The sequence below is a fragment of the Strongylocentrotus purpuratus genome, unplaced genomic scaffold (assembly GCF_000002235.5).
Source record: "Strongylocentrotus purpuratus isolate Spur 01 unplaced genomic scaffold, Spur_5.0 spur5_scaffold_6, whole genome shotgun sequence".
In the NCBI taxonomy this organism is placed as follows: domain Eukaryota; kingdom Metazoa; phylum Echinodermata; class Echinoidea; order Camarodonta; family Strongylocentrotidae; genus Strongylocentrotus; species Strongylocentrotus purpuratus.
In genome coordinates this window covers 7,430,067-7,444,624 of record NW_022145612.1, presented here as the reverse complement: position 1 = coordinate 7,444,624, position 14,558 = coordinate 7,430,067, and the positions used below count along the sequence as shown (strand labels likewise).

Sequence of the window (14,558 nt, the reverse complement as noted above, 5' to 3'; positions counted from 1 at the left end):
TAATTATTTCCCTAATGAAAGGATGCATAAGGATATTTCAGGACCAAAGGACAGGGATAAAGAAATGAGGAGAGAAAGACAGAAAGAGAAAGAGAGGGTGAGAGATGTAGGTGTAATAATGAGAGAAAGAGAAGGGAGAGAAAGAAAGTGAAAAAGATGAAGAGGTACATTTAAAACAAACAAACGAGCTAGATAGAGAGCAGAGCAAGAGAGAGATAGACAGAGAGAGAGAGACAGACAGACAGAGAGAGAGAGACAGAGAGAGAGAGAGACAAAAGGGGATTTATGAAAAAATATTTTGGAAAAAATATTTCTCAAGTCGTTATTTTTCACTATAAAGTCAGTACACCCAGCTTGCACAAACTAACCTCATCTGTAATAAAAAAAAAATAATAGCAAAAAAGGACAAACAACCTTGTTCTTAATAAATTGATTTTAGATTTGAATATCAATATAGGATGTTTTTTTTTACAGATAAGCAACTGATTCAGAACCTCTCTATCACACAATGCTCAAAGTTTTCATATCATAGGTTCATGACATTATTTGAACATGAATGTAATGACATTGGTTGCATTTGTGATTCCTAAGCTAATCACTATGGTTTAAATGCTTTGCCGTAGGGCTTAACTATGATCACATCATTCGGGGAAAAGAATATTCTTCCTCAATGAAAATTCAGCATTGCTATCTCCCTACTACCGAAAGCAGTGGATATATTAAATTTGATGTATACATTGTGAAAAGCCACAGGACTTTAATCATTTGGACTATTATCAATATGCCCATGGAACTGCAGTCACAGGACATTGTGAATTAATAATATGATATTATAGAAATAAAGCAATTAAGCCTGCAGATAATGTGATAAGAAATTAGCATATACAATATAATTATTTATCATAACTCTTATTACATTTTCACTCATGGCCCTATCATTGTGATTAATATTCCTGTTATTGTAATCAATAATCTGTATATTGATGAGAGTAGTCATGTTAATTATTTCAATCATAATCCTACTAACATCGTGATAATGGTCAGAAATAAACTTGCAATGTCTCATGAATATTATGGCTTGATAATTACAGAGGGAGGAACAAGGACGGAGTACTAACTATAGTATGTTACTCCAGGACAGATGAAGTTAATGAGACTAATTAAAGAATTTGATATTAAATAGTTCATTCATCAAGATATGAGGTGAATGTGTGAACAATGGAAATTGAAAGAGGAAGGGGGAGGTGAAAAGGGAGACATACAGGGTGAGAAGGGGGAAGGGAAGAGGGAAGGGTGGGAGGGAAGGGTGGGAGGGAAGGGTGGGAGGGAAGGGTAAAAGGGAAGGGTAGAGTATAGAATGGAAGGGTGGATTGGAAGAGGAAAGGGGAGGTGGGGAGGGAGGGAAGCAGAAGATGCAGGGTAAGAAAGGGGATCATAAGAAAGGCAAGGCAGCAGAGAGAGGGGGAAGGGAGGGGGAGGGGGAAGGGAGGGGGAGGGGAAGGGGAGGGGAAAGGGAGCGGAAGAGGAAGGGGAAGAGGTGACAGGAAAGGGGGAGGTGAGGCTGGGAAGGGAAAAGTAGAAAGGGGAAGGGGAAGTGGGAAAAAGTGGATAAGGGGAGGGGAAGCGATAGAAAGGAGGGGGGGGGGGGGAGGAGGGCAGGGGAGGAGGGCAGGGGAAGAAGAACTGGGAATGGAGAAAGGGGTACACTTGCAGTAAAGGGGAGAAAGTTAATAGTAACAGGAACAGGGAAAGGAAGCACTCACTACTAAAAGTCAGGACCATGTACAGAGAGGTGACGAGATATGGAAAGATTGATAGAGGTGTCAATGGCCAGGGCTAAGTGTCAGAGGCATAGTCTGTCTATGCAGTGACTTGATGTAAATATTATTTTCAGTCTAGCCATGTAATATCTATATATATCTTTAATAGAGAAATGTTAGGCTTTGTATTAAAAAGATTCTCAATAATTAATTAGAGGGAAGTATTATGATACAGAGGTCATCAGAAAGCAAGAGTTTCCTTTGTTATAAAGCTTCAGAAGGTTCAATGTTTTGGTTGAGATCATTAGACCCTTGAAAGGCAATACTAGGTAAGACTAGAGAGATCCTACTACAAATCATAGGATTCATGACATATCTTCTATCTTTTCGATCTAACTTACACTTGCAATCTCTCTAAAAACACAGATTTGTCCCCCATCATAAAAATTTGCACTTTAAGAAGAAAAAAAAGAGGAAAAATTGGGATTTCCTTGCATTATTCATCCTGAGGAAGTGTCTCTCAACGGCTGGAAGAAAGAGGAAACACTTGAAAAATATATCCCTTCAACTTTCATCACTGTGGGTTTCTTTCTATGCACAAATGTTTTGCCAAAAAGGCCAAAGGGGTGTTCATTTTCTCCAATATCCTTGCACGAAATGCAAACAATCTTTACATCCCATATGATAGTTGATCAGATTATGGTAGATATTTAGCAATGGGAAGAGATAGGAAAAGAGGGTGCTTGTTTATAAAATACAGTTATAAATATTTCCCTATTGTGAAAATAGAACACTATTATTATCATTATTGTTACTTTTATTATTATCATCATTAACAATCTGGTGTCACCTATGCTTTGAAGGGGAAAGCATACTTAAATAACTGTGATCATCTGGCCTCTCCTCACCTTAGGTTTCTAGACAGGTACCAAGAGCATTTCTTCAATAACATCGTTTTCAGCAAAGCCCCTGAAAGTGTTACTCTTTTGTGGCAGGAAATATTTCCTTTCCTATGGGCTATCTTTTTCCTTGGTAACGTGGGACCTTTCAAAACACTGCCCATGTCATACTTGCCTACAAAATCATCACCTCTAGCCTCCTGTATTATGCAAAGGCAGGAACCTTATAATTTGGCCATACAGTAGGTCCCTGACATGAATCTATCTAGACCATAGTTGTAAGTGTAGGGCATCATGCTTTTTCATCTAGTTGAAAATAATTGTCATGCCTACAAAATCTACATGTAATCCACTGGTCAAATAACGGGTCATGTTTATTTATCTTTTAGAGGAGGGATACGAGCATAAAGTGCAAATATGAATGAACCTGATCACTACAAAAATTGTTATCAGTTGTAATAATAAGAATAATATTTAGCTTTTATATAGCGCTTATCACAAATGCCTCTAAAAAGTCTGGACTAACTACAGTGAACAATATACCTAACCCAAACCCTATACCTAACCTAACCCCTAACCCAACCTAACAATTGAAACACCAACCCTAGACCACCTAACCTAAATCCCAATAGAAACCCTAACCCAACCTAAATCTCAATTGCAACCTTAACCCTACATCTCTGACGTAATACAGAGAGGAGCAACTGTTTCTGGAGCAAACGTCTATAAAGTAACATATTTACCCTCTATTGTATATCTCATTAACAATAATATTAACATGGGTTCTCGTAGGAGTGAACCATGTTGCTACAGAAGGGCTATTACTCTACAATGGATTCATTGTGTTTTATCCAATAAAACTGATATTAAAATTCATAGCCTGTTAAAAAAAACACTTAAGTGAAAATTTACATACTAACATAATAATTGTAAACAAAAGTTCACATATGTTGTTGTTGACGTAGAATAAGCTACAGTCACAAAGGTTCGTACAAATGTTTATTTTGTACAAATCTCCCTGTTTTGCCATTGTCTGAAAATCGTTCGTACAGCGTTTGTAGCAGTTCGTAATGGCATTTGTGACCGAGGCTTTACTTTGAATAGAATTGTATTGGATGATAATTTTTATATCTATAAAGCAGAAAAAAAAGATTTGCTACTTACCAGCTCATCAACCTTGTGCGTGATGGAGATAATCTTGTTCTCCATTCCACGGTTGAGGGCCTTGTAATGTTCCACTGAGCGAGCCTCGATCTGATTATAAAATAGTAAGAAATGAGAAACATAATACATCAGATAATCATGAATATGTACAGTAATAATTGCTGAATAGACAGTTCATTAGTATCAAAAGATTTATTGTTAAAAAAAATAATTTACAGTATGCTTTTGAAATCATGTCCTGGCAAGAATTGCAAGTTTTAAAATAGTGAATTTGAACTTGTCAGCATTCCTTTCTTATAATCTTAAGCTTAAAGTCAACATTAGTAAATATAAATATCAAAAATTAATAAATTAAATGGTTTTAAAAAGTATTTAAAAAAAGCATACAATATTTTCTCTACTTTAAAACATGACTCCTAGACAAGAAGGTTGAGGTCTGGTACAAGTGAACATTTAGTAAACTTCCTCATTCCTATTAGGTGGACAATCACATTTATCAATGTTTCTTGAAAACGATTTTTCATAAAGTGTCCCCATATTCTCACGATGATTTAGGGAAAATTAAGAGAATTAAAAACAAATGACTATTAATAACAGGATTTAATGCATCAGCTACCGTGTAAATTTCTCAACCTACGACCCAAAATATTCTTGATGATTTATTGAAATTAGAGACGACTGCAGCACAATGTCCAATGACCAGTAGGAAATGTCATAGGATATGAGTAAGGTAGTCTGGAAAACTCTGACAGACAAGGAAATAATTTATCACTTGATCAAGTGCAATCTAGCTCACCTCACACGGGTAGTTGAAAGTGACATATAATTCTCACCAAAATTCACTCTCACTGACAGCATCTATAATTTGTTATATATTACATAATTTTTATGTTTTCGGTAATGCGTTTTCTGTGGATGTCTTCTGATTAAAATGGAAGATTTGATTCATTTCCATTGCTTGACCTGTTTGATATTTTCGGTGCTTAGTTGGAAGCTCACATAGTATTGGGCTTGTTATTCAACCGGTTAAGTCTCTTTGGAATGTAAAATGTTTTCATTCTGATATCAAATTTGATCTCTGATCAGTACCAACTGATTGACTGTTGTAAAAAATCTTTAAGATTGTATAAGACATTTTCAGATTTTCCATTCCTTATAGAACCGAATGCAAAAACTAGGTTGATCTATTCAAATCTCATACCATATCTTTTGATTTTGCCATGATTCATTTCCAATACCCCTAGGATAGTTTCTATATGCTTCCAAAAAGCCAGAATATAAAATTGTCTATGTCCCCTCTAGACTTAAACACTACTGCTAGAACATGTCTTTCATCGGCTACTTTAACTACGTTGTAGTGCTGGATGGATGTCCACAATCAAAACAAACTCATTTTAAAGTTAATTGTTTTTTCTTCTTCAATACTCAAGCTGTTATTCTAGATACCTATATGTGATAAGGCGGCTAGGTCCTGTGATTGAAATGTTTGAGAATACGTCCATGTTTGACTAACTTTGTCATCCAGATTCTGGGTGACTCAAAGGCTCTTCCTGCAGGACAGGATACATCTCAATCTATGTTAATTAATGATTACTGGATTAATATGGCTCGATCGTGGTCTGTCAGGCAAGATTTATGATTCTGAGAAATAGTGTGTTTGAGGTATACTCTTCTATCCTTATACAGTAAGATGCTGAAGAAGCGGACTTCTTTAAACCAAGTGGGAGGTATTTGTAATTCGAGGGTTTAAGATACAAAGAGAGATTTTTATTTGGATAATACTGAAAACATGATTTTCGCTATTCATATACTTGTTCTTTTAGAAATACAATGGGACAGATTTATCACAAAAGTATACCTGGGCCCGTTGCATAAAACTTACCATTGATAGTAACTTTCCCATCAATGGCAACTACCATGGTAATAGAGCTCAACAGCCAATCAAAATCAAGGTTTCCATGGTAGTTACCATCAATGGTAATTTTGAGGGAAGTTTGAGGGAAATATGTGATTAACACCTTGGGTGACTATAGACTATAGACGTCTGATCTGGTTGAATATGATTTCGTTTCATAAGTAATGTATATTAATTCATTAAATGTGTAGCATAGTGAACACATTCTATGGAAGCTAAATATCCTTATTATGAAGAGTGAAATATTTTGCTTGAGCCAAGTTTTGGCTTAAACTTGAAAGTTCAACACCGAGGACTCTACCCACCCCACACTAAACGACCTTGAAGGTATGACCTGATTACTACAGGAAGTGATATAGTGACCTCTCCTTCCCATGAGGCAGTAGCCTGTCACGCACTCCCGTCCCTGCACACATGACACGTACAGGAGGGAAGTACAAAGTCAAGGGTATCATGCTTAGCCACTGGGGAGGGGGAAACCACAATTGAGGAATGGGGGGGGGGGAGGGGTAAGAAGTGTACAAGCCTTCATGTTATCATAGTCATGGACATCAATGTTTTAATGTTTTTTAATGATACAATATTTTAAAATTTGAGATCAAGTGTAAAGGATATGGACATCCATTGGGGACAAAATGAGTGATTGTACAGGTTGTATGAGCTCTAGTAGCTACAAAATGAACATCCTCTGTGGAAAAATAAGTCAACCCCTGAGTTAAGAATTTTGGGATGGGGGCACATATGAGCGCTAGTGTCAGAGATTATCATCCATGGGGGAAGTACTTATCTTAGGATGTTTGGGGGGGGGGGGATTCAGGAAGGGGGAGAGAGAGGGTAGTAGCTGGAGCCCTAGTTTTGTACCGGTAATCACACATTGATCAGGACAATCATAAGAAGCACTCAAACAATGATGGCCAGGATTTTTGTGAATTGTTTAGTCATGTACCTACATGTATTGTCATTTGCTTCTTTACGTTTCTTTTTAATTGTTGTTTCTCAGAAACTAGTCCATGATATTTATGTTGCAATACGGCCTATAATGTAGAAGAGAATACTTTTCATGATGTATATGACGTTGGTAATCTGACTTGTAGATTGCAAATTAGCACCACCCCAATTGTTGTTAAAAACTGACAAAGCCTTTGTGAGAATAACTTTCTATAGCACCCATAAAAACTATTAGCTGACCCCCCAAAATAGAAACCATAACCTGTGAATTGCTCATTAGTTGGTAGTTAACCGACTGAACATAACACCTAAAGAAAAGTAAGTGTCAATACTTCTTCTCATACAGACAATAAAACTGCTAGACCATTTTGGGACTTTTAGTTTCACTCTCTCTCAAGAGTAGTATTAGGATTGTAATTAAACTTTTAACACTTTCCTGGTTTGACAATTAAGTGGTAATATCCATGCAAGAACTCAATTCAATCACATTTGGATTTCTAGAATAAGTTTTCAAAAATGTTCAGCCCTTTAGCGATCGAGGCACAATAAAAATGTAAAACTTAGCCTAACTTTCTTTGATTCTGTCTTGCGGCAATCAAAATTTCTTGTTTAATGCCCATGCTACATGTACTTATGTTGGTGACATGTACAAGGGTGTCAACATTTATTGAAACATTGATGCGATATGGCTACATTCTGTAACCACATGCTTGCACTGAAGGTGTGTGTCATAATCCGCACTGTATGTGTCAATCAGAGTTTGAAAGGTTACGACACTCATTGTTTTGTAAACTGATACCAATTAGACTATCGTTTATCTAAATTTAGGGTTTACTCATAGTATATCACATTCAGCAGATAAAAACTGATGAATTAGGTAGTAGGCATTTTCTTAGCCTGAATTTTGGAGTTGACTCACAAATAGGTCAAGAATCGTTTTTGTAAGCCATGAAGAGTTATATTTCATAGGTAATCTAGATTGACCTTGAATTTCAACAGACTTAATGTGAAAATGTAGCTTCTGTACTGTATATGCTAGCTTGTTTAGATGATCATTTACAGTTGCTTTGTAGCACTCATTGAAATAACAATGGACTACACAGGCTTGCCTGGAGGTCGGTATCAATCATAGATTAAGATGTTTAATGTGAGATTTAGGTCGGTTTTTAAGGAGACATGTCACTATGACTAACATTTATGAATCATATACTACCTCTTCTTAATAATAATAATCAGCAGTGAAAATATATGTTGCCCATGTATGTACAATGAAAGGATACACATGTATGAACAAACTTTAATGAAAAGTAAAAAAAAAATACAGATTAGAAAAGGTATGCAGGAGGAAAAGAAGAAAATAATCACAAATGAATTTAGTAGTTTTAGAAGAATCAATATGAAAAGAATTAACAGTAATATAAAGGAAACAGCCAGAGATGGTAGTAGTGAGTAGTAGTAGTATTAGTAGTAGTAGTTACAGAAGTAGTAGGAGTAGTTAGTAGTAGTCATAATATTAGTAGATAGTAGTAGTAGTAGTAGTAGTAGTAGTAGTAGTAGAAGTAGTAGTAGTAGTAGTAGTAGTAGTAGTAGTAGCAGTAGTAGTAGTAGTAGTTACAGAAGTAGTAGGAGTAGTTAGTAGTAGTCATAATATTAGTAGATAGTAGAATTAGTAGTAGTAGAAGTAATTATAGTAGTATTATCATTAGTAATAGTTTTGCAACAGTAGTATTCATTGTGCACTGAAAATGTGATACTATCACTAAATCTAACGGTACTGAGTGATTATGAAGGAAGGAAGGAAATAATCATGAAAAATGAAAAGAGAGTACAGCATGACTAAAAACTAAAACTTCCTAACTCATGTCAAGCACACATAGGGGGTCTATATGAGTGAAGGTTCTGCATTTGCCACAAGTCCAGGAAAACCTTGGCTCCATATATGAGCTCAAATTGGAGAAAGAATCCTCTGAATCACAAAATGGAAATAGCAAAAATCCCTCAATTTTTCTCTTCAAATTTCAAGTTTTAACTTGAAGGGTTTGGAGGGCATTTGAAGCCTGCTTACGACATCTTGACGACATTAATGTGTCTCTTCCCTTTCGCCAGAATCTTTCCTGTTTCCTTAAAGAACAGGTGAAGGATTCTATCTTTAAACGGAAGCACTTTAAACTTTAAAGTCAGTAATGAAAATCCCTTTTGACGGTTACACCCTACCTACCCAATACGATGGATTTCATAACAGACTATCGGCACAAATTCATTTAAATTTTTGTTTGGGTAGTTATTTCGTTTTGTTGAGCGCAATCGTACAAGTATGAGTAGGCTTTTATCACAAGATGCTATCTCTCTGTGGTTGGCATATATTGGCTGTATGTTGACAGATTGTCTAAACAGATACTTCCCTTCCCCTTTGCAGCTCGTTTTGGGGCTGATTGATAGTAGGGAAAGCTCACAGGAATTCCAAAACTGATCAAAAATATACCTACTTGATGAAGTCAGTGGGAAACTTTTGTGTCAATCTATGATGTTAATCTTTAATTTATCTTCTTAGGTAAAATGAGAGTATAGATGTGTTATCCCTCTTTTTTTTCCTGTATCATATACTTCCCTGTTGATACCGTACATAGAAAAGTGCAAAACCAGACTCACTTTTAATAAGCCCATTTTTTAAAAATGATTCTGAACAGACCATTTGCTGGACATAAGCAATTACAACTATCAATCATATTCATAGGATAACATGAACACTGCAGAGTTTCAACAATAGAAGCCTTGTATATTTAAAGAAACCACTAGCAGTCTATTAAGGTGAGCATATAGAAGAAAAATGGTATAACATTATTACATTAACTGCCAAGATAATATAAGACTAAAGACTAAAGGACGTCTGTTTACCTTGAGTTGTTTCAGTTCTTTCCTTGCTTTCCATCTCCTCACGCAGCTTTGTAGCAAGACGAGGGCTCTTCGTGTTCTCCGGTACCATGTCCGCACCTGCCACCCACGGATGTACCTTTGGAGGGTTGTGGCCCGGTGCTGGCGCAGCGCCTCCATGTAGATACAACGACCGACCATTCCCCGGTAGTACGACTGGATCTTGAGGGTGGCGTTGCGGATGATGAGGAAGTCGCGGCGGCATCGGTAGCGACGCCATGTCTTCTGGACGATGATGGAGGCCCGTGTTTCCCGCAAGAACTTGGTGAGCCTGACAATAAGAAGGGTATTCTGGAGTGAGCGAAGCTCCGTATTGCGATGCATGGTCACAAAAAAAATTACCACACACAAAAAGAAACTAATATCCAATTTTCAAAATGATGAACACACTTCCATTTATCATTACACATATCATGGGTATTCTTATCCTAGGTGTTCCACATAAAAATTGAACAATCATGACAGTTATCAGCTCTGATAGGATGCTCTGATTGGCATAAAATTATTCCGAAAATATAATCACAGAGTAATGGAGAATGCAAATCCATGCTGTTGCATCAAGAGCAAGGCATCTTCTTTTGATGTGAAAAAGTAGCACTGTGATACACTATTCCAATTAAAGGCATGACAGCCAACACACAACACCTTTAATACCCACAGGTTCACTGCTGGGGAACCTACTAAAGAATTCTGCAAAATTAGACACTGAGTATTCAAATGTGACAAGTTAGTCAAAACAACTCCAGGGTGATAATGACGTATTGACTGATCATATAATCAGAGAGAAAACATCTTCCTGATTGGAATTTCTGGTCAAAACTCAAGATTTCCCTTCCACAAAATGCTTGTTAAGATCCTCAACGATAACGTCCACTGAAGACAAGGCTCGCACTTCAAAAAATTCCTCTAAGAAATGAAGAACTCAGGGATGTATTTGGTTGAGAGAGGCAAATCCAGGAATGTTATCAAATTGAGTTTCCTCTCACGGTCACCGCTTTGCCCCTCTGCCAGGCAGCGGAGATTAAAGAGAAGCACTCTGACACAGACGAGAGGTAGCTAGCTGAATCAAGCAGGCTGGCTTGCACAAAATGAGTCAAGCCTTGAAGAGAAACTTTATCAAATAATCAACGACAGTGCAAAGCCCTGCTGATCCGCTTGATACGGGAGGCTTACGGCAGAAATCTAGTTTTCAATTTGAGGGGAGGGGGTTGACAGTTTCTGTTGGGTAGCATGCATGCACACGTGCTGACCCACAGTAATTATGACTTTCCTAGCTTCTCTGCATTCTCAAAATGAGGAAAGAAGATATGACACGGAATCCCTTGCCTTGTATACATGCAAGTGTGGTATCAACAGCTGTTCTTAAGTCACATCGGCAGGAACTAACGGGACAGCTCGCACCCATGGATAAAATTATCGGGGAAGCCAGGGTGCCATTTCCCCCCTCTACATGTTCCTGCCCCTCCCAAAGGATCAAAGACTAACCCCTAGATATGATATCATGTCGGTAGTCCAATGATCAACGTTAGTTCTTGAGAAATGGTTAGACTTGCTTCATCTCAAATAAAAAGATCTTTTAAGCTTTCCCTTAAATGATGATTACTCAATCCTGAGCTCAGATCAACATGGATGTCAGTTAGATTTACAACCAATCAAGGATGAAAAAAGCAAGTGGAGGGTCAAACTCTCCACGGACCTTCATGTCCATGTTGCACTTTGGGACATAGGAAATTATACCTTTATATAAGTGGAAGTCAGGAGGGGGATGCAAATTGGTCTTATCCTTCTATACATCCAAAATATGGGACATGTTTAAATAAGAAAGAGATATTTTCATTTTCATGTTTGAGGATGTTTAGTCTAAAAATAGAGGGGAAATATACTCTCTGGAGTATTAAAAGCTATTGTACTAAAGTGCTCTACAGAACACAGTATACAGCAGGTGTAATCAGGACAGGCAGGGAGGAATATCCAGGCACCTCTAAACAAGTACCATTGCCAGCACATTCTTGTTGAACACCATCTTTTAGGGGCTTATAGATTTATCAGAATCTGGTAGCATTAATACCACAAATAGGTAAGAAATCAAATGGTTCGTTGAAATTGATGGGAGAGTGAATAAAAATTAAAAAAACAAAGATTTCTACTTATAAATTGTCCAAAATTTAAGTGTAAACTTTTTTTTCTAAAACTTTTAAAGCCACTAACCCATTCCCCTATTTACAATGAAGGCAATATAGAGACCTGTAGTGATCCACAATCATTGAAGAAGATTTAGTACAAGAAGATTTTCATTGGGTCAGGTCTGCATTTAAGTAGACAATGCAGAACCTGGAGACATTCACTGGAGTGTTCAAAAGTACAGAAAATAATGACGACGGAAAACAGACTCCAGCGGGTAACAAGGTCCAAGGCACGAACTCGATAAGAACACGACCATCTCCTCCAATCTCCAAATTGTTACAATTTCCTCTGATTTCCTCTTGCGCTGGGTGACCATTCTTGAGCATGACTAGGCTTGAATGGCTTGCATTACCTCCCTTTAAACTTACATTTCAGAAAAGCCCTCTCCCCGTGCAGGGCAAGCCTTAAAATACCAACCAGATAATCAATGTAAAGATCTCCACACTTGGCACTTTATCTGAGGTCTTTAAAATTCAGAACAAATTAAATTAATCTGTTTTGGATAGCACTTGGTCTTGCCTGATAACCGCTTTATCAGAATTCAAATCGCCAGCAGGGGAGGAAGATTAACATGTCATGGGCTCAATCTGCGGTGTAAAGCCCATCGTGGAAAGAACCTGCCACACGCAGAGACTGTCACCACTTTAATCGGAGGAAGTCTGATCTTAATTTGTTAATTTGAAAGACATCGTCAAAAAAGTGCAGACACTTAAGTATATCGTCACAAAGAGTGGGAGGAGGTTTACTCATACTAAGATACTAGTAGTGGTTTGACATCAAAGTCCACTTTCTCATTATTCTAAAAAGGGAACACCTGATCGATTTTAAATTAAATCCAATTGGAAGTTTAATGCCAATAATAAGTCCTGATCCTATACTTGATCCTATTTCTCAGGCCAATAAGCTCTGGTCCTATAGTTGGTCCTATTTTTCAATGCCAATAAGTCCTAATCCTTTACTTTGTTAATAATAACTGTAGGTCCTTTATTTGGACATAGCTACTCACTTTCTGGCAAGGAAGGCTCTGGTATGCTTCTGCATGACGATGGTTGCTGCCTTCAGCCTCTGGTACTTTGTGCGCTGCATCCAGCCTCGCACAGTCTTCTGCATGAGTACGCAGGCCGCACGCAGCTTATCTGCTCTCAACTTCTCCAGGTAGGCCACCTGGCCCGCTCGGAAGAAGATCTTGGTCTTACCAAACTGGTACTTGTCTGGATCCTAAAGAAAAGGGTCATGTAAAAATAAAAGGGGTTTTAATATTCCGATATTGATTGGGGATTGCATGAATCATGAGAGTGCAGGCAGATCTTAATCACTTGTATCAAATGGATCTAACATTTAGATTCAACGATACATCACATTTTTAAGTGCAATAGAACATGTTCCAGGTCCCAACAACTAATACTTATCTACAACTTCAGACAAGAAATATAGAACATATCTTCCTCTTCCAAGTTTGAAAAAAAATAATATCATATGACATGAATAGCAAAGTTACTTTCAGAAATAGCTCATTTTGTAGGTTGATCATGTGTGACGTCACAGCTCAGATTTTTTGTTCCCACTTAGATGCTCACTGAAGCAATATACTTTTTTAGAAATTCTACTTTCAAAATTTGTAGACCCTAACAATGGAGTAATCATGAGATATGAAAGGTGAGGTTCAGCATCTTTATGACAAAGAAGACAATTCATTCTGGAAAGCTCACTACAGTACCCTAATTACATGTAACATGAGAGTAACAAGGCAATGATAGAATCACCTACACACTAAACTCTAAGTGCTTCCACTACTTCCCTTTTGACACAAATCTGAATTTTCATGGCACATTATAGTCCTTGCTGACTTGAAAGAAAAGATATTGTTTTTGCCAGGTAATTGTAACATTACTCTTTATATAGCATAAAAGAGGATACGTTTTTTGAGTAGAAAAATCTTTGTCCACAAATCTCAAGGATGTATTTCCTGCCACTAAAACAACCTTTTCATGCAAATTTGACATGGATGTAAGAAAATTGAGCTGCTTTGTCATTAATTTCATATTCCTGCCTCCATACAATAATTTATCTATGTCTAACTGGATTTCCCCCCAAATCAATCATGAATTACATTCAATCATATCTCACAAAGATAAAGAATAACAAAACTGTCAAATTTTAATCCAATAATCCCACACCACACCAAACTATTATAGACATCAAGATTATTTAAGACATGCGGTTGTAACACACATCAACTTTTTTTCTTCAAAATCCTATGTAGCCATTGTGAAACATTAAGTACCACTCAAAAACTGTTCTGTTACTGCTGGAATTTACATTAAACTACATGGATTTTCTAGTAAAGATGAAGGTAAGAAACAAGTATTGAAACATTTGAGAAATGGTTCAAATGTACCCAGGTACAATAATTCATCAGAAAAAGGTGATGAGAAAAATTTGGTGATCACACATGAAGTAAAATTTATGATGATGACAAATTTAAATCTCCTGGCAGAAATATTGCCTTTATTCTGTTAGGAAATTCAAAACTAATTTATAATTCAATGAAAGAGATCTGAAGAAGCAATGGTGCTCTTTTTGGAAGAAAGACGCAGAGTTCCAAACTTAAAAGTTGAAAGTTAAAAACAAACAAAAAAATAAACAGCATTTCATGCAAGCATTGGCCCAAAGTTTAAACCATAGTGAAGGAAATCACAAACCTTTGGGTTTTCACGCTATACGAAATTGGGGATAAAAATCATAAGATTACAATAT

General features: G+C 37.0%; 1 protein-coding gene across 1 annotated transcript in view; it reads right to left on the bottom strand.

The window, feature by feature from the left end:
• The window catches only part of LOC373234 (myosin V), a gene marked incomplete at its 5' end in the record, with an annotated part of 109,378 nt that overhangs the window by 26,097 nt on the left and 68,723 nt on the right, over positions 1-14,558 (bottom strand). Inside the window, 3 exon segments of the mRNA NM_214490.1 lie at positions 3,824-3,913; positions 9,582-9,888; positions 12,808-13,019. Of these exon segments, the coding sequence (NP_999655.1) occupies positions 3,824-3,913; positions 9,582-9,888; positions 12,808-13,019 (609 nt within the window).